The sequence below is a fragment of the Nicotiana sylvestris genome, chromosome 12 (assembly GCF_000393655.2).
Source record: "Nicotiana sylvestris chromosome 12, ASM39365v2, whole genome shotgun sequence".
Taxonomy (NCBI): Eukaryota; Viridiplantae; Streptophyta; class Magnoliopsida; order Solanales; family Solanaceae; genus Nicotiana; species Nicotiana sylvestris.
In genome coordinates, this window is record NC_091068.1 from 81,756,267 (window position 1) to 81,780,186 (window position 23,920).

Below are 23,920 nucleotides of genomic sequence, written 5' to 3' on the forward strand. Positions count from 1 at the left end.
AGCCGAGTTCAGGGTGTCGAAGGAAGCAAGGGGATTGAGGGACTAAATTACGAGGACCTTTGCATACAACCAGATGTTGAACTGCCCAAGGGGTACAAACCTCCTAAGTTCGAAATGTTTGACGGTACCGGGGATCTGAGAGTTCATCTGAGGACTTACTGCAACAAGTTGGTCGGAGTAGGGAGGGATGAAAAGATTCGCATGAAACTCTTTATGAGAAGTCTGAAAGGAGATGCTTTGTCTTGGTACATCAACCAAGACCCTAAGAAGTGGTCAAATTGAGTAAGTATGGCGTCCGATTTCATGGACAGGTTCAGGTTCAACGCGGAAAATGCACCAGACGTGTTCTATATCCAGAACTTAAAGAAGAAACCCTCGGAGACATTCCGCGAGTATGCTACTCACTGGAGATCAGAAGCCGCTAAAGCCAGACTGGCTTTAGAAGAAGAACAAATGAACAGGTTTTTCGTCTGAGCTCAAGACCCACAGTACTATGAAAGGTTTTTTTTTAAGCAATCCACTAGGCATGGCCTAGGGCTAGTTTTTATTTATAATAATTTAAATACAAAGTGTGCAAATAATCTAAGAAATGTAACAAATAATCCTTGCATATTACATTTAACCTATTATCAAAATTGAGTAATTTACTCAAAATTGATATCACAAAATGATCACTAAAACTTGCATAAAAACTAGCCCATGCGAGCACATAGCCACTTTAATTGTATCGTTTCTACTGTACACGTGTTGCCTTGCATGGATCCATTTATAACCTTCTTTGTTGCATTTAATCTTCGTCATTGTTGCATTATTATCACGTGATTTCCAGGCAGACCCACCTTTGATTAAATTTTTCCCATGTATTTGTATTGGTCCTAGATAGTTGCACTCACCCTTGAGCCAGGCGTGCATAGTGTCATTGAATATCCTTGATCTGCGCATCACATTTCCATCCCTGATGAGCGTGCAAAATCCATGTGAAAGCATTTGTGCATTTAAGAATTCAAAAGGCTATAATGGCTTGTTTCCAGCTTAATCATGCGTGGATTAAAATCCAAAATGCTTGTCCAGCAGAACGCAGCATGCCATATTTAAATATGATAGCCCATGTTCATCCCATGTGCATACATTATAGCATTTTGCTTAGTGTTTCTCAGTTGTTGTCTCGACAAGAAAAACTATGTCCACAACCAGCGTGCATCTGCCATGGTAATCAGCACTTCCACATTTTGAGGTCCAAGACGCATGGTTACCAATGCAGATTCCCGTGGAATCAGTCCCAATGAGCATGCGTGCATTAAAATAATAGAATGTGAGTGTCCCAAAATAATTGTTGAGCAACTGAATTTTTCATTACTGTCCAACACCTTTTTCTAATAAAATTGGGGAACACACAATGGCACGCCTGTGTCTTTTATGCTCAGCATTTGCTCTAAAACTTTTAACTGCTGCATGATACCTCCATGCCTCACTGTGTAGCCTTCAACCAGGCGTGCCAAAAGGTGCACGACTGCAAAGTCTTCAAAGGTTCTTTGTAGATCCTTTTTCAGCGTGCCTTGAAACCACCTTGGGTGCCTAATGCCCATGCTCACCTTTTCATCAATTTCACGTGCCCTCCGTGTTTGTGGAGTTGCTTTACACTTGAGTTGCCACGAAAAGATGTTGAAAATATGCCAAAGCTCAACTTTAATGTCCTCTCAGTGGATTGAATGCAAAGCATTAATACCACCACTTGAGATTCTACTATAAGATAATACTTTAGCATCAATGAAGTACCTGCAACAAAGTAAACAATGTTAGCGTTAAAATTGCTAACCAACCTCTCCTCAAGAATGATTCGAGTCTAATAGCAAATTGAATCCACTTTTCCTCCTAGTTTCATGCAACCTTCACTCTTATGTAAGGACATTGCATCTTATCTTCGTTAATAATCCTCCTTCCTTTTGAGTCCATATCCCAGAAACCATGACATTCAATATTTCCTTCATCAAGAGCATAATTGGCAAGGTGGTCTGCTAATGTATTCCCTTCTCTGAATATGTGTGTGACCTTGATGATACTTTGTTCCTTCAATATTAAAATCTCCTCAACATGATCATTAATACACCAAGGAGGCTTCCATGATTCCTCTATAATGTTCTTTAATAGCAAGGAATCTGTCTGCAGCCATATCTGAAAATAATTAAGATTTTTGCACATCTTCAATGCCTCCACAATAGCTACTGCTTCTGATTCATTATTGGTTCCTTCGGAAATCTCCCTTCCTTCTGCATATATCAAATCACCTACATCATCCCTTATGCAGAAACCAATTGAACTCTTCCCTAGGTTCCATCTACATGCTCCATCCGTATTTACTTTGATCCACCCTCTTGGAGGAAATTCCCATAACACCTTTTCATATTTCAATCGAGGTGTGTATTGATCCATCATTGTCAGTAAGTCCAGCCACTTGTTAGGCACATGCAGTCCAGGCTTTTTTAGTTAGACTAGAGCTTGCATAGTAGATGACACCTGGTAAATAACTCTGCTCACTGACACTGCTTCTCCATATTTGAAACTGTTTCTTCTCTTCCAAAGTTCCCATACAATGCATGCAGGTAAAGCTTGTAAGACTGGCTTCAATCTGGGAACAACCAGTGTTGTCCAACACTTTGTAATTGCTTGTTGTAATGATAACCCTTCTAATGCAATTCCTGCTCTCCTCAGGAAGTAATTCCAAACACTCCTAGCTGCATTGGATGTGAAGAACAAATGTACTAATGACTCCTCCTTAGGATCAGCACAGCACCAACATTTTGATGGCATGGAGTATCCTATTTTACGCAAGAAATCATCAAGTGGCAGTTTGGCTTTCCATACCTTCCACAGGAAGAAGGATATCTTGAAAGGTAAGCCTTTGACCCATATCATCCTGTAACCTAATCTTGGGTTGTCTCTTCTTCGCAGGTAATCCCATGCAGACTTCACTGAAAAATGACCTCTTATTTCAAACATCCAGAATGGTGTATCTAACTTTGCACATTTGTTTGGTGGTCTAATATTCTGCACAATGTGGTTTGCCAAATCTTCAGGTAGAGTTTGAAATATTTTTTCCAAGTTCCACATACCATTTTCAACCAGATCATTGACATTTTGAATATCCTCATCGATACCAAACTCTGCAGGCACTTGGAAATAAGGCTCCCAGCTTAGTCCAATTGTCGAACCAGAATTGAGCTGATCCCATTCTCGGTTTCCAGTAGATTTGATGCTCAATCAAGTCCCTACATTCTAGCATTTTTCTCCATACGTGGGATCCATGCTTCCAAGGTACAATTACTGGATTTAGTTTCTTGCAGTACTTTTGACTAATAAATGCACTCCATAAACTGGGCTTTGTCCTGAAATTCCACCACAATTTACAGAATAGTGCCTTAGATACATCATGTAGGGACCTGAAGCCTATGCCTCCCTACTCATAAGGCATACAAAGGTTAGTCCACGATGACCAATGTCTAGAGTTGCCTCCCACATTGCTGCTCCAGAAGAATTTGGCAAAAATGCTATGTAATTTATTGATCACATAAATTGGTGGATTAACTGCTGATAACATATGAATTGGGATACTCTGCATGATATTTGCGATCAATACAGCTCTGCCTCCTACAGATAGGAGTTTGCCTTTCCACGACTGCAGTTTGTCCATGATCTTAGTGATTAATCCCTGGTAATAGTCACTCCTTCTTCTTGCATAAAAAAATAGGGCAGCCAAGATAGGTCATAGGGAAACATTGTCTTCCTATACCTGTAATCCTTTCAACCTTATTAATCACAACATTATCCGTTAAATGATGCAGGTATACGGCAGATTTGGCTTTGTTCACCAGTTGACCAGACGATGATTCATAAGCTTGCAAAACCTCCATGACAAGTCTAAGTGAATTTTCATCAGATGAGGAGAAAATGATTGTATCATCAGCATATGAGAGATGATTTATTTTTGGGCTCCATTTTGGCATTCCAAATCCACAGAAATACAGGTTAGTGTGTAGTGAATTCAATCCCCGAGACATTGCTTCTACTGCTAGAATGAATAGGGTTGGTGACAAAGGGTCACCCTGCTTAACTCCCCTCGAAGATTTGAAGAAACCATTTGGCTGCCCATTTATAAGAATAGAGTACCAATTATTCCCAATCAAATCAAAGATCAATCCAATAAATGCTTCCGGAAATCCCATCTTCCTTAGCATTTTGGTCAGGAATAGCCATGATAGCCTATCATAAGCTTTTGTCATATCGAGCTTAATCACAACATTTGGGCCTGCTTTTGTTCTCAACCTGATATCCGTAATGATTTCTTGAGTTAACAGTACATTCTCAACTATACTTCTTCCCTTCACAAAACCTGCCTGTTCCTGTGAGATTAAGTTTGGTAAAAATTCAACCAATCTTTCATGAATAACCCTCGAGAAAATCTTGTTAACAAAGTTGCTGAGACTGATTGGTCTCATGTCTGCAAAGGTCATAACTTCTTTTTCCTTTGGTAATAAAACCAGGTTTGTGTGTGTCACACTCTTTGGCAATTGCTGACCACAAAAGAAAGCCTTGACCATGCCTACTACATCTTCTTCAATGATTTCCCAGCATGTTTGGTAAAAGGCTCCAGTGAAGCCATCTGGTCTACCTGCTGAGTCCCTATTCAACCCCATACTGCTCTCTTCACTTCTTCATTGGAAGGCAAAGCCATCAATCTTTCATGTTTATCACTCTCTACCATTGAAGGTATATGATTTAGAATATCAAAAGCATTAGTAACTTCACTCTCAGTAAATTGATCCTTGTAGAACTTTAGTGCTTCTTCTGCTATTAAGTGATCTTCTTCAATCCAATTACCAAGGCTATTCTGGATCTTTGATAATTTTAGTCTCTTCCTTCTCCCATTAACTTGAGCATGGAAGAATTTAGTGTTTCTATCGCCATCTTTGAACCATAACATGCCAGCTTTTTGTCTCCAGGATTCTTCTTCTAATGCAAAATATTTAATCATTTCAGCTTGTACCTGTTGCAATCTTTGTTTGTTCATCTGTGTAGGATTGACTTCAAATTGCCTTTCATGAACTAAGACCACCTCCTCCAGGCTTGCAATCTTCTGGAATATATCCCCATATGTAGCTCTGCTCCAGGTAGATAGTGCTTTCTTAAGCTTCTTTAACTTGTAGTTAAAAATGCAGAAATGGTTAGCACTAAAATCAGCATTCCAATTCTCCTTTACTACATCTTTGAAGGTTTCATGCTTAGTCCAGAAGTTAAGAAATCTAAATGACTTCTTAATTAGAGGAGTTTCTATATCACATTTCAGCAGCATTGGGCAATGATCAGACCCAATTTTGGACAGGTGAGTTACCTCTAATCCAGGAAAGGTCTGTTGCAATTCATGATTGCCAAAACATCTGTCCAATCTTTTAAAAATACAGTCTTCCTCTGATCTTCCATTCCACCATGTAAATATGCTTCCTTTAAATCCTAAATCTGTCAAGTTGCAGGTATTGATGCAGTGCCTAAAGTCATCTACTTCAATGAGAGAAACTGGTAAGCCTCCAAATTTCTCTTCCTCATCCCATATCACATTAAAGTCGCCTCCAACTAGCCATGGTACTGTCATATCTGATGCCATTGCATACAAAGAATCCCATAGTTCAATTCTTTCAATGCGATCACATTTGGCATAAACTAGTGTAAGGATGAGCTCAACATGTGTTTCAGTGTGCGTTAATCTCAAAGTCAGATGTTGAGTCATGTTATACAGAATAGTAACCTCAAATATTTCATCAATAAAAGCCCAAATCTTGTTTGATACATTCACCACAGCCTGTGCCAAACCAATTCTTGCTCTATACCTCTCCATTTTGTGAGACTGTTGCATAGGCTCAAGGATTCCTATGAACTCAAAGTGATGTTTTCTGTGCATTGTAATCAACCTTTCAAATGCTTGCATTGTATTTACTGACCTGACATTCCATATAATTGCATCCATTAAATGTTTTGGGGTTTGGACAGTGTTCTCCTTGTTTGTACTCCACTGGCTGGGATAGTAGATGTTTGTTTTGACTGTTTCTTTTTTCCTTTTGTTGCAGATTTTACTATATCAATAAGCCTTGGCAACAGATCATCCTGCTTGGCAACATTAAGGAAATTTTGTGTAGTGTATTCCTCATCCATGTCTCTACATTTAAGTTCTGCGTGGCCAACTTGGTCATGTACTTCTATTGCTTCTTTTGATGTCATAACATCATATGCCTGATTGGTAAGTTCAACATCTTTTTCCTGATTGGTAAGGTCAACACTTTTTCTTCATGTTCATTGGTCAACAGCTGTGTATTGTTCGATGGAACAACACTTCCTGCTACATCCTTCACTTTGCTCAATGGTACAACACTTCTTGCATAGACTTGCACTGTCTTCTCTTGGTTCTTGTCTAAATTTTTCTGTTGGTTCTTGTCTACATTTTCAGCTTCTTTCAAGACATTACTAAAATCATTATGTAAAGTCCCTCCTGGATCTATAATATTGATGTTCCCCTCTTTTGTCTTTTCTGCTGCTGCATTTGTGCATTCACTTATGCTTTGAATATTGATTGCATTGGCATTACAATTAACACTTTGATTCTCATCTTCCACTTCATTTCCTCCAAATTCTTTTTCACTATGCATTGTATCTGGAATCTGCCCATCTGCTAAGACTTCCTCTGTTTGGTTGATCCATAATCTCCCTCCTGCCCATTTATCTTTTTCATTAGTCCTGAATTTCTCAAAATCTGTATCTTCAATTAAGTCATTCTCTTTATTGTTTGCTAAATGTTGTTCAACTTTGGTGTCCTGTGAAGGAATGTCTTGACATGAGGTATTGGCCTGAACTACATTATTTTTGAATGCTTCTTACACCCATTGGGCAGTTGAGTAATTGTCAAAATGCTGCTCATTCCCCAAATCTTGTTGTACACAATCTGTTGTTGATTCCCTATTTGCTGCATGATTTCTTATTGTTGTAGGATTGAAAGTAGGTGCTGCAGGGTTCAGTTTCTTTGGTTCTGACATAGCTAATGGTCTCCTAAATGAACTAGGTGAAGTTACCTTTTGTACCATTTGTCTAGTCGAAAAATCAAATTGCATCTCTTCTGACTCATTCTCCACAACTGTATGAATATTAATGGGGTCTGCATTATTTTTAGTCACAAGAATTATGGACTTGGAGGCATTTTTTTGGATAGCACTGTCAATGAAAGTTCTTCACTGTTTTCCACTTCTAAACATGCAAACTTGTTTGTTGTCTGAACTTGCTGTGGAATTCCTTTTTGATTGTTTATAGTCACGATTTCTTGTCCAGTATTTGCTAAATCTGCTGCCTGCTTCTCTTTTGCTTGCACTCTCCTATCTTTGACCTCCTTCCATTGAGCAACTTAATTGCTAACAACTTTCCCACTTGTAAGAACCATTATTGGAGCATTGTTTGTTTTGTTATCCTTGTTGGGTTGCACTACAGCATCAGTTGAAGCCTTCTTTTCATCATTTCTGCTGGCCATTAGTTCAGGATGAATTTTCCAACATTCGAACACATCATGGCCCTGAAGCTTACATTCCTTACAATACTTGGGTAGATAGTCATATTTGATAGTCACCCACTCAGTTCTAATATCTCCAGTATGCTCATTAACAATGTCTAATCGAACCTTCTTAGGCAGGTCTGCTAGCAGGTCCACCGATACTTTCACGCGAGCACAACTAGGTCTAGTTTTCTTGACAGTAGCCAAGTCCAAATGGAGGGGTTTACTGACTGCAGAAGCTAGGGAGAACAAGCATTCTCTTACAAAATAAGTAGGTAGCAGATTAGGGAATGAGATCCACGCCATTACCTTAGGAGTGTCTTCGTCAACTTTAAATTTAGCATCATAAATCAAGGTTCTTAATTAATGTTCATCTCCAAGCTTATCCTTTACATAATACACACCTTTTGACGAGAAGTCTACATAATCTTGCCATAATGAAAACTGAATCAAAATGTGCCTATCACGTAGATATCCAATGTTGCATTCAGCTTTGATACCACACTGTAAAGGAATAATGCGACGTATTTCATTGATATCTGGCCATCCGTATGAAAATTTGCAAACAACAGCCTGTTTCAAACCTTCCATTAAATTCATGCGTTCAACTTCTGCTTCAGAAAATCGTACAGTTGGTTGTCCTTGAAATATATGGGCTTGTCTTGGAGGAATTGGCTCAACTACTGCTGCACGTTCTTGCATTGTCGAAGTGTTGTTCGTAGGTTTTACAGCATTTGCATAGTCCATAGGGTTTGTGCCATTAGAAGGTTGGGTGATGTTGGGGGGTGATTGTGGAGGTGGCCCAACGTGAGAGGGTGGTTGGCCACTGGCCATGGCAACACTGCGTGACAGTCTTCCCTAAATCAACCCAGAACACTAAGGACGATTCTAATACTACAAGGAGTTCTTCAAAATCTGGATACTTCGCGTGAAAGTTGTAAAACACTGAAGAAACGTGATGCTACATTAATAGTAGCCAAAATCTAGATCGAATATCTGCCAGATAATTCACCAAGAGAGATGTGTTGCTACAGTAATAAAACTAGAATTAAGATCTGTAGCTTCTTGATATAGAAATCAGTGAAAAAACAAAGGGAGGTTGTTTGTGATGAGAATGGTGTTCTTTTAAGACCAATTTTGTAGTGTTCCCTCGCCGGATGAAAGAGTTATGGCCGATGAATAGTGATGGAATCACTATTCATGGTCTTCTTCAGCATGATTCCTGGATCTTCCAGTTATCAAATCATACACTCACTGGAACCAGCTCTAGTTGCAATGGATCAACTGCGCAAGGGAGTATTAGGTATAATCAAGAACTTTAAAACGTTGAAATCCCTATGAAAGGTTAATGCTGATTGAAAGCCAGAAATTTTCCGACATCATCAACCTAGGGGAAAGGATCGAGGAAGGTATCAAAAGTGGTATGGTCACTAACTTTGAAGCTTTACAGGACACCAACAAGGCTCTACAGTCTGGTGGCACGTCTAAGAAAAGGGACGTGAGCGCCGTGATGGTTGCACAAAGAACAAAATCCCCAATTGAATACCAAACCTACCCAATACCTCCACTCACATATCCACCTACCCCAAATTACCAAGCACCCTCGCCCTCTTACCAAGCTCCACCGCCTACTTACCAATCATCTCCACCCCCCACATATCAGCCCACTTCACGCAGATATTCCAACCTGCACATGTCTATCAAGCCTGCAATACTCAACCCCCTTACTATCAACCACCTCCCACCCGTAAAAACTTTCCTAGACCCCGACCAAACTTCGACCGCAGGCTCCCCAAACAGTATACCGCCATTGCCGAACCTAACGACCAGCTATATAAAAAAGGCTCAAAGCTGCTGGTTACATCACCCATATCCCTGCCATCCCCGAAAACCCCTCCCAATGAGTCAACCCAAACAAAATCGGTGCATACCATTCCGACATGAAGGGGCATACCATTGATGAGTGCTGCTATCTGAAGGATAAGATCCAAGCTTTGATTGATAACAAGACCATCATAGCAAAGGAGCCAGCTCTGAATGTCCACAACAACCCTCTGACTGACCACAAGGGTGGTGCGTTTACATGATTGAGATAGAGGACGATTGGGACCCCAAAGGGTCGATCGGATTGATCGCTGAAGGTGACGAGCCAAAGGAACCAACGGTCATACTTAATCTGATTGTGGTCCAGATCCAGCCTTCTAAAAATGCTGAAGTAGACATGTCCATACCACTTGAGTTCGAAGCACCTTCTTCTGCAAAGATGCCAGGACCTATTGAGGTCGAGTTTGGGTCTGTAAAGACACCTGTACCATTCGAAGTGGTTGTGTTACCATCCAAGGCAGAGGTACCCATCCCGGTGGCCATGATAGCCGTAACTCCATTCCATACGAAGGCCATACCATGGGATTACACTGCTGAGGCAAGAAGAAAAGGGAAAACCAAATCTGGAGAAGCAATTGCAGCACAGGGTATAACAAGAACTAGCAGGGTTTATACCCCAGAACACCTAACCGAGTCTAGTAAGCAGGTCTCTGGACGGCCAACTGTCACTAAATTTGGGCCTGATGATCTCTGGAGGAAGATACAAGCCAAAGAGTATTCGGTCATTGATCAGTTGAACAAAACGCTAGCCTAGATCTCTATCTTGGCTCTGCTACAAAGTTCTGATGCACATCAGAATGCCTTATTGAAGGTGCTGAGCGAGGCATATGTACCCAGCAATATAACTGGATGAGAAATGGCAAACATGATGGGGCAAGTATTGGAGAGTCACAAAATCACTTTGCACGAAGACGAGCTACCACCTAAAGGGCTAAGCCACAATAAGGCCTTGCATATCACTATGCAGTGCGAAGATCATTTCATCACCAAAGTCTTGATTGACGGAGGGTCCAGCCTTAATATTTGTCCATTGGTGACTCTTAGAACATTGGGAAAGAGCCTGTATGAGATCAAGGATGGAGCCATCAATGTCAAAGCTTTCGATTGATCCCAAAGATCCACTATTAGGGAATCAGTTTGTGTCTGCAAATGGGACCGACTTGGTTCGACGTTGATTTTCAAGTGATAGACATCCCAGCATCTTACAACTTGGTATTGGGACGACCCTGGATCCATGCCACTGGGGCTGTGGCATCAACCCTACATCAAGCAGTGAAATTCGAGTGGAATCACCAAGAGGTAATTATTCACGGCGACGGTAGCAATCCCATATACAGTCGCCAGACCATCCCAACAATTGGAGGAAGAAGGAAGATAGGCGGAGAAACCTACCATCACATTGAGCGAGTCAATGCCGTGGACAAGGAAAAATGGTGGTATAGCAAAATTGAAAGTATACTGAATTGGTGTAGATACGAACCTAGCAAGGGACTTGGCAAGAATCTCCAAGGAATCGCTAAGCCTATCAAGTTAAAGAAACACGGTACCACTTTCGGTTTGGGATATGAATACACTTGGGAGGAATTCAACCACTGGTTGACACCATGGCGCAATTCCTACTACCCACTGGAGCATCCAATACCCCACTTGGAACAGACTTTCCAGCCCGCCAATGTCATATATGGGTCGGGAGAAGAGGAAGCATTGACGGCGATGAGGAATTTGTTTTTGGAAGATGATAATATGGACTGTTGTGTCATTTTCGAGGAGGAGGGGGAGGAAAGCCCTTCTATACAAGCTGTGAGCCAAGGAGGACGCCTCAACAATTGGTCCATCAGAACCACCAGGGCCCAGAAAGCTTCGGGATAGTAAGGCTGAACAAAGCACCATGCATTATCTTTATTTCTTCGCTAATTAACTTTCTTTCCGCATTTTCAATATTGAAATAAAAGCTCTAATGTTCAAAACAAAAAAAAATTATCAAAGCATTTCAGTTTCTTATAAATCTTGCTCTTATTACTTTTTATCGTTTACTTTATTTACACAGCATTACTATTACTTATCTTGATGAACCGACAATTGTGACGTGCGACGAGGCAACGCAACAAACGGACATGGACTTAGAAGAAGATGATATACCAGAAGAGGTTGTTAAAGAAATTTAGGATTTTAAGAACAGACCTAAGTCTAACCTGGACGAAACTGAGATTGTCAACCTGGGAGATGCAGAAAATGTCAAAGAAACACGAATCAGCGTTCATTTGTCACCGTCAGAAAAGGAAGAGTACACGGAATTTCTAAGGGATTATGAGGACATATTCGCCTGGTCTTATGATGACATGACTGGTCTCAGTACATCTATTGTAGATCACAAACTGCCAACCGATCCAACATGTCTACCAGTAAAACAGAAGCTCAGGAAGTTCAAACCTGACATGAGTTTGAAAATCAAGGAAGAAGTCACCAAGCAAGTCAAAGCCAAGGTTCTCAGGGTAGTAGAGTATCCAACATGGTTAGCCAATATTGTGCCAGTGCCGAAGAAGGATGGGAAAGTTAGAGTCTGTGTCGACTACCGGGATCTCAACCAGGCCAGTCTAAAAGATGACTTCCCCTTGCCGAACATACACACTCTAATTGACAACTGCGCCAAACATGAACTGCAGTCGTTCATTAATTGTTTTGCTGGGTATCATCAGATATGGATGGACGAGGAAGACGCGGAGAAGATGGCTTTCATTACGCCGTGGGGGATGTATTATTACAAGATGATGTCGTTCGAGTAAAAGAATGCTGGAGCCACCTACATGAGGGCCATGACTGCTATTTTCCATGACATGATACACAAAGAGATCGAGGTATATGTAGACGATGTCATCATCAAATCCAAGAGAGCCAATGACCACATGGAAGATCTGAGGAAGTTCTTCAACAGACTAAGGAGGTACAACTTGAAGCTGAATCCTACCAAGTGTGCATTCGGGGTTCCTACCGGAAAACTACTTGGGTTTATTGTGAGTTGTTGAGGAATAGAACTGGATCCGTCAAAGGTCAAAGCCATCCAAGAATTGCCACCACCGAAGAACAAGAAAGAAGTTATGAGTTTCTTGGGAAGACTTAACTACATCAGCCGGTTCATAGCTCAATCCACTGTCATTTGTGAGCCAATCTTTAAGATGTTGAAGAAGGACGCCGCTACCAAATGGACTGATGATTGTTAGAAAGCATTCAACAGAATCAAGGAATACCTGTCAACGCAGCCAGTTTTGGTCCCGCCCGAGCCGGGTAGACCTCTATTACTCTACCTTGCAGTATTGGATGGATCTTTCAGTTGTGTTCTGGGGCAGCATGATGAAACGGGAAGAAAGGAGCAGGCCATCTATTATCTCAGCAAGAAGTTCACTCCGTACGAGGCCCGATATTCTCTATTGGAATGCACATGTTGTGCCCTGACTTGGGTAGCTCAGAAGTTGAGGCACTACTTCTGTGCATATACTACATATCTCATATCAAGAATGGAACCCTTGAAGTATATCTTTCAGAAGCCCATGCCCACTCGCAAGCTGGCCAAGTGGCAAATCCTGTTGAGTGAATTTGACATTGTCTACGTGACTCAGAAAGCAATCAAAAGACAGGCACTAGCATATCACCTTACTAAAAATCCCGTGGACGGAGAATACGAACCCCTGAAAACATATTTTCTTGATGAAGAGATATCATTCATATGAGACATTGCAGAATCTAATGACGGTTGGAGAATGTTTTTCGATGGAGCAGCAAATTTCAAAGGAGTTGGCATATAAGCAATCCTAGTATCAGAAACCGGCCAGCATTATCCGGTATCTGCCAAGATCAGGTTCCCGTGCACCAACAACATGGCCGAGTACGAAGCCTACATCTTAGGGCTCAATATGGCCATTGACATGAACATTCAGGAATTGCTAGTGATCGGAGATTCAGACCTGCTTATACATCAGGTCCGAGAAGAATGGGCCACCAAGAACTCTAAGATACTCCATTATCTGCATCATGTATAGGAATTGAGGAAAAGGTTCATAAAGACAGAGTTCCAACATGTTCCCAGAGTTTAGAATGAGTTTGTCGATGCATTGACTACCCTATCGTCCATGATACAGCACCCCGCCTAGAACTTCATTGATCTTATTCCAGTAAAGATCTATGATCAGCCAGCCTACTGCACTCACGTAGAAGAAGAAGCAGACGAAAAACCTTGGTTTCATGATATCAAGGAATATTTGACGAAAGGAGAATATCCAGAACTCGCAAATCCTACTCAGAAATGCACACTTCGGAGACTATCTAACAACTTCTTTCATAGAGGAGGAATCTTGTATAGGAGGACTCCTGATTTGGGGTTACTAAGGTGTGTCGACACAAAGGAAACATCCAGGCTATTGGAAGAAATTCATGCAGGGACCTGCGGTCCACATATGAATGGCTCTGTCTTAGCTAAGAAGATACTCCGAGCTGGTTATTTTTGGATGACTATGGAAACGGACTGCATCCAGTACGACCGAAAGTGCCATCGCTGTCAGATACATGCAGACATGATAAAGGTGCCTCCAAACGAGCTTACTGCAACAAGCTCGCCATGGTTGTTCGCCTCTTGGGTAATGGATGTTATCAGACCTATCGAGCCTGCCGCATCAAACGGGCACAAGTTCATTCTAGTGGCAATTGATTATTTCACCAAATGGGTTGAAGCAGCATCGTACAAAGCAGTGACTAAGAAAGTGGTAGCAGATTTTGTCCGCGACCGTATTGTTTGTCGGTTCGGAATTCCGGAGTCACTGATAATGGTTCCAATCTCAACAGCGACCTGATGAAAGCCATGTGTGAAACCTTCAAAATCAAACACAAGAATTCTACAACTTACATACCTTAGATGAACGGAGCTATAGAAACTGCCAATAAGAATATCAAGAAGATACTGAGGAAGATGATAGAAAAGCACAAGCAGTGGCATGAGAAGTTATCATTTGCCTTGTTAGGATACCGCACCACAGTTCGCACATCAACCGGGGCAACTCCCTATATGTTGGTTTATGGTACAGAAGTAGTCATTCCCGCCGAGGTAGAAATTCCCTCCTTGAGAATCATACAGGAAGCAGAACTTGACGATGCAGAATGGGTAAGCAGTCGCTACGAGCAGTTAGCTCTTATAGATGGGGAAAAAATGAATGCAGTTTGCCACGGTCAGCTCTATCAGAACAGAATGTCTAGAGCCTTCAACAAAAGAGTCAAGCCGAGACAGTTTACACCGGGGCAGCTGGTGTTAAAGAAGAACTTCCCACATCAAGAGGAGGCCAAAGGGAAGTTCTCTCCCAATTGGCAGGGTCCATACGTGGTTCACCGGGTCCTCATCGGAGGAGCCCTCATACTTGCAGAAATGGATGGTGAAGTTTGGCCAAAGCCGATCAATTCAGATGCAGTGAAGCGATACTATGTGTGACTTTTATGCTTTCCTCATATGATGTAATTTGAACTATGCCTGACCTGATTCCCGTTTAAGAGGGGATACGTAGGAAGCCTTATGGGTTCGGTCATAATTCAATAAAATTTTCATTCCCCCGGCTATTAGAAACTGGGGCAGAATTTTGAGGAGGACCCTCAAAATTCCGAAGTGATTTCAGCCATTGGACGCAAGCAGCCGTCGGAAACAGCAACCCAGTAAACTAGGGCAGAATTTTGAGGAGGACCCTCAAAATTCCGGAGCGAGAGAAGTTGCAGTATCTTGACCACGTCGCCATCGTCAGTTCATCTAAAGAAAAGTATTCTTAATTATGTATTTATCGTCACATTTCTTTACTAAATCATGCATGTTCATTACTAAAATTGTCTTGTTTAGCAACGCTACCCCAATGATATGTACAGTATCACCAGATCAAAGCCGAGCAGGTCAAGCAAAGCCAGCGGGGATACGAACTAACTTTTCCCCCTTTACAAACTCACGATTTTTATTTGGATGCAGGCACTTGAGTTGCAAAATCATCAAATATACTAGACACTCACGAGACTCACATTACTTGGGAATATAACTCTCAGAACTGTTGCATTTACTCACAGCTGTTATCCGCACACAGTGCTCCCAGCAGACACAGTATCCCCAGCAGTCGTAATATCTCGATCCGCTGCCAGCTAAGAAAATTCTATCATCATTTTGCCCTTTTACTCCTTGCATAAGGCTACCTTTCTGCCTTCTGAGACTAAGCATTGTCTCTATCTTCATTTCTCTGCATTGCATAAGGCTACCTTTCTACCTTCCGAGGTTAAGCTCTACCTCCATCTGCATTTCCTGCATTGCATAAGGCTACCTTTCTGCCTTTCGAGGTTAAGCTCTACCTCCATCTGCATTTCCTGCATTGCATAAGGCTACCTTTCTGCCTTCGAGGTTAAGCTCTACCTCCATCTGCATTCCTGCATTGTATAAGGATACCTTTCTGCCTTTAGAGGTTAAGCTCTACCTCCATCCGCATTCCTGTATTGCATAAGGCTACCTTTCTGCCTTCCGAGGTTAAGCTCTACCTCCATCCGCATTTCTCTACATTGCATAAGGCTACCTTTCTGCCTTCCGAGACTAAGCACTGTCTCCATCCTGCATTATTCTGTATTGCATAAGGCTACTATTCTGCCTTCCGAGACTAAGACCTGTCTCCATCCTGCATGGCTGAAATATCGCCATTTTATCACTCTTGCATCGGTTTAAATATCGCCACCTTTTATTTACGTCTTGCATCGGCTGAAATATCGCCACCTTCTGCATCTCATGGGCTGAAAGATCTCCAAATTGTCCAAAGGCGTCATTGTTCGGAGGCACCATTTGCATAGCCCGAGAATGCCATGTTATGGCCTAAGGACCGCATTTTATCCCTTGCATATCATTATTCAAAGGCATCATAGTTCGGAGGTATCATTCTCATAGACCGAGAATATCATTTCATAGCCTGCGAATCCTTTATCATACGCTTCATGGCCCAGGACATCATGGTCCGAGGACGTCATCCCAACCGTCCGAGTACAGCATTCATTGTCCAATGGGAACTTGCATCACGTTTAAAATTATGCACAATATATGTTCGTATTGCTCATTTGCAAGTAAACCGGCTAGCAACGACCGTCTCAGCAGGAGCTATCTCGCTCCAGTTCCCGTAGCCTATCAGACTCTGACCGTCCTTCTCAACCCGAACACCGCGTCCGCTCTTTCAAATCTCCATCGGTATATTCCGCCAATGGATCCTGAAGTACATACGGCCTGATTCCTGTAAGACTAGGGATATGTAGGCAGCTCAGGAACCAGAGCTTGGTCAAAATTCTTTAAATCGTTTCACTCGATCAAAATTGGCCATCACATCTTTACCCGGCAACTCTTTCATCCTTCTCGGGTAAAGAGGGGAAGTTGTTGATACCCAATTTTTCCCCTATGTATTTTTATAAAATACTTTCCCAAAGAGCATGTGCATGCATATATAAACATGCCCAAGATCTTTGGTATTTTTCCTAATTTTTAAAGATTTTTAAAATCAACTTATCATCTATTTTAGCAGTACAAAATCCATAATTAGTCTCAAAATCATCAATTTGGTGAATAATTTATTTTATTCCCATATTTATACCAAAATATAGTTAAGATAATTTTTGTACATTTTTTACAAATTTATTTGGTATTTAAAAGACTAAATTGCATATAATTGCAATTATAGCCTATTTTAAGATTAATAGCATTTTTAATTGTAAAATTTGTTCCAGTATTTTTAAATTAATCTTTATACATTATTAATTGGGTCAGTACTTTTAATTTGCTTTTGAAATCATTTTTACCATTTTTTATAAAATAAAAGGGAAAACTGGCTATTTAACATTTAGCCTCATTTCATTTCAATTACAGCCTATTTGCATTTTGATTTTAGCCCTCAAATTAACCCAATACTAACCCCCAGCTGGACTGGCCCAATTTCATCTTTTACCCGACCCATGACCCAATTAAAAAACCCGCCTGGTTCCCCTTTTGATCTAGGTCGTTGATCATTTTGATCAACGACCATAATTCCCCCTTTCCTTTTTAATTTCCCAAACACCCCTAACCCTAATCACTTTCACCTAACTAGCCGCCTTTGAATCCCTTCGTCTCTCAAACTCTCTCAAAGGTTCTTCGGAACCCTAGTCGACTTTCACCCTCTTCAACCGTTACCTCACCGGAATCCATGGCTTCTCAGGCCATGGATGGCCTGTACTCACCCTCTCTCACCATCAAACCTAAGTTGTTCGATGATTTGAAGCCCGACTCTGATGGTTCTCTTTAGATCCTGCTCAGATCTGTAGATCTATGGCTTCTCCGGCCAAGCTCCGGCATATTCAAGTACTAGAAGCCTTTTCTAACCTCATCCGACTCAAGTCGGACCTTCTTCCAAGCCTTTCTCATTTCTAGGGTTTCTCTGAAACCCTAGCTATTCGAGGTTTTCCTCTGTGTGTTTTCTTAAATCCATGCTATATTTGTGTTCTACTGGAGTTTTAAAACGTTTTCCCCAATCTTCTCTTTCAAAATTTGTTTCTCTTCGATTTAGGGTTTCTGAAAAAGTTTCAAAATGTTTTCTGACTCTTTTTCTTCTTTTCTTTGTGTGTATCTCCCTATGTTATGTTCTTATGTTTTCTTTTTATGCCTCGCATGATCCTCCCCTGTGTTCTTATGTTTGCTTTATTATGCATATTCGTCTATTGTGCTCCGTTCTTTCTTCTACTGGTTTTTATGCCATGCTTTCACACGTTTATCTTATGTGTTCGTTTAACCCTGTGTCCCTCTACTATAATTTCTACTAAGCTCTTAGTTCTTATTTGCCTTCTTCTGGACTTTGTTTGAGTTCTTTCTAAACATGTTTCATCTACTGTTCTCTTAAGTGCTATGTTACCTGTTTTCTCCTCTGAACCTGTTTAAGTTCCGAGCTTTTCTTAAAATATGTCTTTGTGCTTCAAATCAGTTCCTTCACTATGTTTGCCTCGAACTTGTTATTGTATCTGCTTGTTTTTCTCATAAGTCTCTGAAATAGATCCCTGAGCATGTTTCAATTACTTGCCTCCTCCTCTTTGTATCTTACTCGAGTTGGAAACCCTAGGATTTGGGGGTTTTGGGCGAGTTTTGATCTGGTGTTCGGACTAGGGTTCTACTTTGGAACTCTGGGCTTTCTCAGACTCGTTTCGAGTCTATGTACTGAACTTGAATTTCTTTGATTATGATTTTGAACTTTTCTACACTAGATCTTTCTAAATAGCATGACAGTTCTTTCTTGTTTGACATGTCTGTATGCTTTATATATGAAGAATTCTTCATTCAAAAAAGGTTTTGCCAATTTGTGATTGATTCAGAATTCCTTTTTTAATAAGGTTCGATTGATTGTTACTGATTTTCTTTAATTAAACCTTTCTTCACCTTTCCTGGTTGGATTCATTCATACCAAAACTCAATTTTTGATTTTACTGGCTGTTGATTGATTGCCTTTCCTTATTTGCACAAACCGTGTTGATATCAAACTCTTTCCTTAAATAGTTTCTATATATTTGCCCTTCTTGTACTACTTTGGAAAAGATTTTAATCCAATTCTTTCCTTAATTGTCTTCTGCCCGTTTGAAATCAGAATCCCTTAACTGAAGGGGGATTTTGTGTGATTGATTGCAAACTATTCCCTTACCTTTTCTTACTTGTTTTCTGCAATATAAAAGGGGCACGACCCTTCTGCACTTAGACAACCTTGAACCTTCAGTTCAACACTTCAAATTCAATACTTTGCACACACACCTTTCAATTTCAATACTATTTCAATACTCTACTCTCTTCAGAGAACTTTTGTACTGATTGCTTGCAATTTGGTTTACAAGACTTTAGCTTTCAGTTATTTGTTTCCCTGAAACTGGTATGCCTTAGTTTCGATTTCAGCACCATCCCTATGTGTTTATTTTACAGTTGCTACATTCCTGTCTATTTACTGTTCATGTTCTGTATTGAATATGCTACTCTCTCTTTGTATCTGCTATTTGTTATGAACTCCCTATACCCCACTCCCTTCTATGTGTTTGAGTTAACATCTAAATTGCTGCTTAGGTCTGAACCTGATCCTCAATGGATCCTAACTCTCAAAATGTGGCTAATAGGCTAGTCAGTGGTGTGCCAGCACTCCTGATTGCTGGGCATGACCACCAGCCTCCCATGGCTTTCCCTGATTTTCCCCCTTTGTGCACTTACACTCTCTCTTAGATTCTAAGTTCTGCCCCCCTCTTATGAGCCTTGCTTTGGGACCTTGAGTTCCCTCTAAACTTGGACATCTGAGGGTTGGCATTTCTATACTGCAGTGTCTTAATTCTGCAATATATTTGGGTTGTAAGCACTGCCCGGAGTCCACTCGAGGCTCTTAGGGAACTTTGACACATCCCAAATAAGAGAAAGCTTTGGAAATCTGTTCCTGGAAGTTGGTTCACCTTATATTGTTGGACTTTGAGTCTGAATTAGGCTCCTTGGTTGTAGCTTAATTTCTGATGTAATTTTACCTTTTTCTTAATTCATTCTGGTCTGTAATATGTTGTAATAACTTATGGGTTCTAGTGAAAAAGGGAGGGTCACCTATGTATGCATACGGGTAGACATCATGATCTTAGGTATTTATTCCTGCAATCACAACCTGTTTTTACTTCTGCATTTCATATAGAGATCCTGACTATAGGATTCTGCACTTATGCATTTCATATATAAATTACGCCTATAGGTTTTCTGCACTTCTGCATATATAGAGATCATGTCTATAGTTTTTTTTCACTTCCGCGTATCATATAGATAACATGTTTATAGGATTCTGCATTTTACATCTATCACTAGGCAAACAGTCATAGGTTAAATAATAATCAATTGCATTCTAGATACCATGTCTATAGGACGCCTGCACTTTCATAATCGTTTTAAAATCAACAATGTTTAGAAATCATGCCTATAGGAGTAACCCTTTGAATCTGATTCGCTTATGTCATCTGCAAGTTTAAAATCAGTTGCAATGTTGTCTAAAATCTGCGAAATTTTTGTTTTTTCTATAATCAGTAAGTTTTCTTTAGAATCAGAGCAAGCACTGTTAGATATCATGCCTATAGGTCTCACTTAGGCAAAACATTAGGTAATTAATTAATTGCATCAGTCTTTGATAAATTACAACCAGGGAAGGCTAATTCGGACTCCTCATCTGAGAAATATGTGATGAACCAGCCTATCCTACGCTTTAATTTGATTTTAAACCATAACCAGTATTTGTAAGTCATGCTAGCCAATTTGTCTCTTGAAATTGAGGAGGCCTGTTTAAGCCCTTTAAACTGTTATGTGTTCTTCCTATACTTGCACTATATGTTTTGATTGTCGCCCTAGAATTTTATCCTTTTAAAACTCTGAAAAAGCCAAATTTCTCTTCCCTTTAGGACTAGTAGTCCCAAATGCCTCCGTGACTGATAGGATTGGGGTGGGTACTAGCATGCAATAAGTAACGACACCATTCTGCGCTTTACTACCTTAACGGGGTAGGAAGGGTAGATATGGATATGATGACTGGTGCGCTCTCCTGAGGAGCGACTGCCGGGTATTGCATTGATGTGATCCATATTAATCATAAACCTAGGACCCCCATCCCTTTACCTGTCCTTATCTGCTTTCTTTAGAATTGCTTAAATCTTTCATAAATTTCTGCCCTTTTTGTTGTTCCTCAAAAGTTTTCAATTTATTTGCCAAATGCAAGCCCCTCTATTTGAGCCCTTAATTGCTTGTTTGATTACGTGAAGTCACAATTGTAACATGGTCGGGAACCACACTAGTGGATCTTGAGGGGTGCCTAACACCTTCCCCTCGAGATAATTTCTAGCCCTTACCCAAACTCTGGTTCTTCAAACTCGAACCCTTTTTGGTGTCCTAATGCACTTAATTATTAGGTGGCAACTCTTCAATTCCAAAACCCAATTCCCAAAAAGGGAACGAGTTGCCCTCCCAAATGTCACAAGCCCGATTTCGCGAGAAAAAGGGGGTGCGACATGGACCATGTGTATCAGTCATGTGTGGTGACCACTGGAGGATTGGAGACTAGATTGATCTCTTATTACTTAGTATGGTTGATTTTGACGTGATTTTGGGTATAGATTGGTTGTCTCCATGTCATGATATTCTGGATTGTCACGCTAAGACCGTGACATTAACAGTGTCGGGGTTGCCAAGGATCGAGTGGAGAGGTTCTCTGAATTATGTTTCCAGTAGGGTGATTTCATATTTGAAAACCCAACGGATAGTTGGGAAGGGGTGTTTGGCATATTTGGCCTTTGTGAGAGATGTTAGTGCTGATACTCCTACTATTGATTTTGTTCCGGTAGTGTGAGATTTTCGGATGTGTTTCTTGCAGACCTGCCAGGCATGCTACCCGACAGGGATATTCATTTTGGTATTGACTTGGTGTCAGGCACTCAACCCATTTCTATTCCTCCGCATCGCATGGCACTAACAGAGTTGAAAGAATTGAAAGAGCAACTTTAGAAGCTTCTTGATAAGGGGTATGTGTCACCTTGGGGTGCACCGGTTTTGTTTGTGAAGAAGAAGGAGGGTACAATGTGGATGTGCATCGACTATAGGCAGTTGAACAAAGTTACAATAAAGAACAAATATTCTTTGTCGTACATTGATGATTTATTTGACCAGTTTCAGGGAGCGAGGGTGTTCTCTAAGATTGATTTGAGGTCTAGGTATCTCCAGTTAAAGATTCAGGACTAGGATATTCTGAAGACGGCATTCAGGACCCGCTATGGTCACTATGAGTTCCTTGAGATGTCTTTTGGGCTGACCAAGGCCCCAGTAGCATGCATGCATATGATGAACAGTGTGTTCCATCCATATCTTGATTCGTTTGTCATAGAATTTATTGATGATATCCTAGTGTACTCACGTAGCTAGGAGGAGCATGCACAACTTTTGAGGATTATACTACAGCGGCTGAGGGAGGAGAAGCTTTATACCAAGTTCTCCAAGTGTGAGTTTTGGTTCAGTTCGGTGGAATTCTTGGGGAACATGGTATCCAGTGAGGGGATTAAGGTGGATCCAAAGAAGATAGAGGTGGTTCAGAGTTGGCTCATACCATCTTCTGTTGCTGAGATTCAGAGTTTTCTCGGCTTGGCCGGATATTATCGTCGCTTCGTGGAGAGTTTCTCGTATATTGCAACACCTTTGACCAGATTGACCTAGAAGGGTGCTCCATTCAGGTGGTCGGATGAGTGTAAGGAGAGCTTTTAGAAGATCAAGACTACCTTGACCACAACTCTGGTTCTAGTTTTGCCTTCGGCATCAGGCTCTTATACAATGTATTGTAATGCTTCTCGGATTGGTATTGGGTGTGTCTTGATGCGGGAGGGTAGACTGATTGCTTATGCTTCGCTACAGTTGAATCCTTATGAGAATAAATACCATGTTCATGATTTAGAGTTGGCAGCCATCGTTCATGCATAGAAGATTTGGAGGCAATATCTCTACGGTGTGTCTTGTGAGGTATGTACGGATCATTGGAGTCTCCAACACTTGTTCAAACAAAAGGATCTAAGTTTGAGGCAGCGGAGATGGTTAGAGTTGGTAAAAGACTATGATATTATCATTTTGTATCATCCTGGTAAGGCCAAAATAGTGGCTGATGCCTTGAGTAGAAAGGCGGTGAGTATGGGTTGCCTTGCATTTATTCGTGTTGGTGAGAGATCGCTTACATCAGATGTTCAGGCCTTGCCTAATCAATTTGTGAGGTTAGATATTTTGGATCCCAGTCAGGCTCTAGCTTGTGTGGTTTCTCGATATTCCTTATATAATCGCATCAGAGAGCGTCAATATTATGATCCATATTTGTTTGTCCTTAAGGACACGGTTCAGCACGGTGATGCCAAAAAGGTTACTATTGGGGATGATGGGGTGTTGCAGATGCAAGGTCAGATTTGTGTGCCCAATGTATATAGGCTATGCGAGTTGATTCTTCAGGAGGCCCATAGTTCATGGTATTTCATTCATTTGGGTGTCGTAAAGATGTATCAGGACTTGAGGCAGCACTATTGGTGGAGGAGGATGAAGAAAGATATAGTGGGTTTTTTTAGCTTGGTGCCTAAATTGTCAGCATGTGAAGTACGAGCATCAGAGACCGGGCGGATTGCTTCAGAGGCTTGAGATTCCAAAGTGGAAGTGGGAGCGTATCACCATGGACTGCATAGTTAGGCTCCCACAAACTTTGAGGAAGTTTGATGCTATTTGGGTGATTATGGATCGGTTGACCAAGTCTGCGCATTTCATTCCAGTTGGGACTACCTTTTCTTCGAAGCGATTGAGTAAGATCTACATCTGTGAGATTGTTTACCTTCACGACGTGCCGTGTCCGTCATTTCAAATTGGGGCACACAGTTTACATT

At 41.0% G+C, this 23,920-nt stretch overlaps 5 protein-coding genes across 5 annotated transcripts; 1 reads left to right on the forward strand and 4 right to left on the reverse strand.

Moving 5' to 3' along the window:
- Nucleotides 1-1,764: 1,764 nt before the first annotated feature.
- LOC138883276 (uncharacterized) lies at nucleotides 1,765-2,430 on the reverse strand. The gene is made up of 2 exons (XM_070163956.1): nucleotides 1,888-2,430; nucleotides 1,765-1,776 (listed from the first exon to the last, which is right to left on the reverse strand). Exons 1-2 carry the CDS (start codon nucleotides 2,428-2,430, stop codon nucleotides 1,765-1,767), a joined length of 555 nt encoding a protein of 184 aa, XP_070020057.1.
- Nucleotides 2,431-2,484: 54 nt separating this feature from the next.
- LOC138883277 (uncharacterized) lies at nucleotides 2,485-4,595 on the reverse strand. Its single transcript, XM_070163957.1, has 4 exons — nucleotides 3,788-4,595; nucleotides 3,610-3,673; nucleotides 3,323-3,383; nucleotides 2,485-3,219 (listed from the first exon to the last, which is right to left on the reverse strand). Exons 1-4 carry the CDS (start codon nucleotides 4,593-4,595, stop codon nucleotides 2,485-2,487), a joined length of 1,668 nt encoding a protein of 555 aa, XP_070020058.1.
- An 86-nt stretch (nucleotides 4,596-4,681) lies between these two features.
- LOC138883278 (uncharacterized) lies at nucleotides 4,682-6,016 on the reverse strand. The gene has a single exon (XM_070163958.1). The coding sequence runs from the start codon at nucleotides 6,014-6,016 to the stop codon at nucleotides 4,682-4,684; it is 1,335 nt and encodes a 444-aa protein (XP_070020059.1).
- Nucleotides 6,017-7,438: 1,422 nt separating this feature from the next.
- LOC138883279 (uncharacterized) lies at nucleotides 7,439-7,888 on the reverse strand. Its single transcript, XM_070163959.1, has one exon. The coding sequence runs from the start codon at nucleotides 7,886-7,888 to the stop codon at nucleotides 7,439-7,441; it is 450 nt and encodes a 149-aa protein (XP_070020060.1).
- A 15,301-nt stretch (nucleotides 7,889-23,189) lies between these two features.
- On the forward strand, nucleotides 23,190-23,681 carry LOC138883281 (uncharacterized). The gene has a single exon (XM_070163960.1). It carries the CDS (start codon nucleotides 23,190-23,192, stop codon nucleotides 23,679-23,681), a length of 492 nt encoding a protein of 163 aa, XP_070020061.1.
- Nucleotides 23,682-23,920: the final 239 nt, after the last annotated feature.

What these genes read in the sequence shown, in the direction of transcription:
- LOC138883276 (XM_070163956.1), bottom strand. Translation starts at nt 2,430, where the DNA reads ATGGATCAATACACACCTCGATTGAAATATGAAAAGGTGTTATGGGAA.
- LOC138883277 (XM_070163957.1), bottom strand. Translation starts at nt 4,595, where the DNA reads ATGGTCAAGGCTTTCTTTTGTGGTCAGCAATTGCCAAAGAGTGTGACA. An exon ending in TAAGGTTGAAAGGATTACAG is followed by an intron (nt 3,674 to 3,787) that starts GTATAGGAAGAC and finishes GACAAACTGCAG; the next exon opens with TCGTGGAAAGGCAAACTCCT. An exon ending in ACTGCAAGAAACTAAATCCA is followed by an intron (nt 3,220 to 3,322) that starts GTAATTGTACCT and finishes GAATGGGATCAG; the next exon opens with CTCAATTCTGGTTCGACAAT.
- LOC138883278 (XM_070163958.1), bottom strand. Translation starts at nt 6,016, where the DNA reads ATGGATGCAATTATATGGAATGTCAGGTCAGTAAATACAATGCAAGCA.
- LOC138883279 (XM_070163959.1), bottom strand. Translation starts at nt 7,888, where the DNA reads ATGGCGTGGATCTCATTCCCTAATCTGCTACCTACTTATTTTGTAAGA.
- LOC138883281 (XM_070163960.1), top strand. Translation starts at nt 23,190, where the DNA reads ATGGGTTGCCTTGCATTTATTCGTGTTGGTGAGAGATCGCTTACATCA.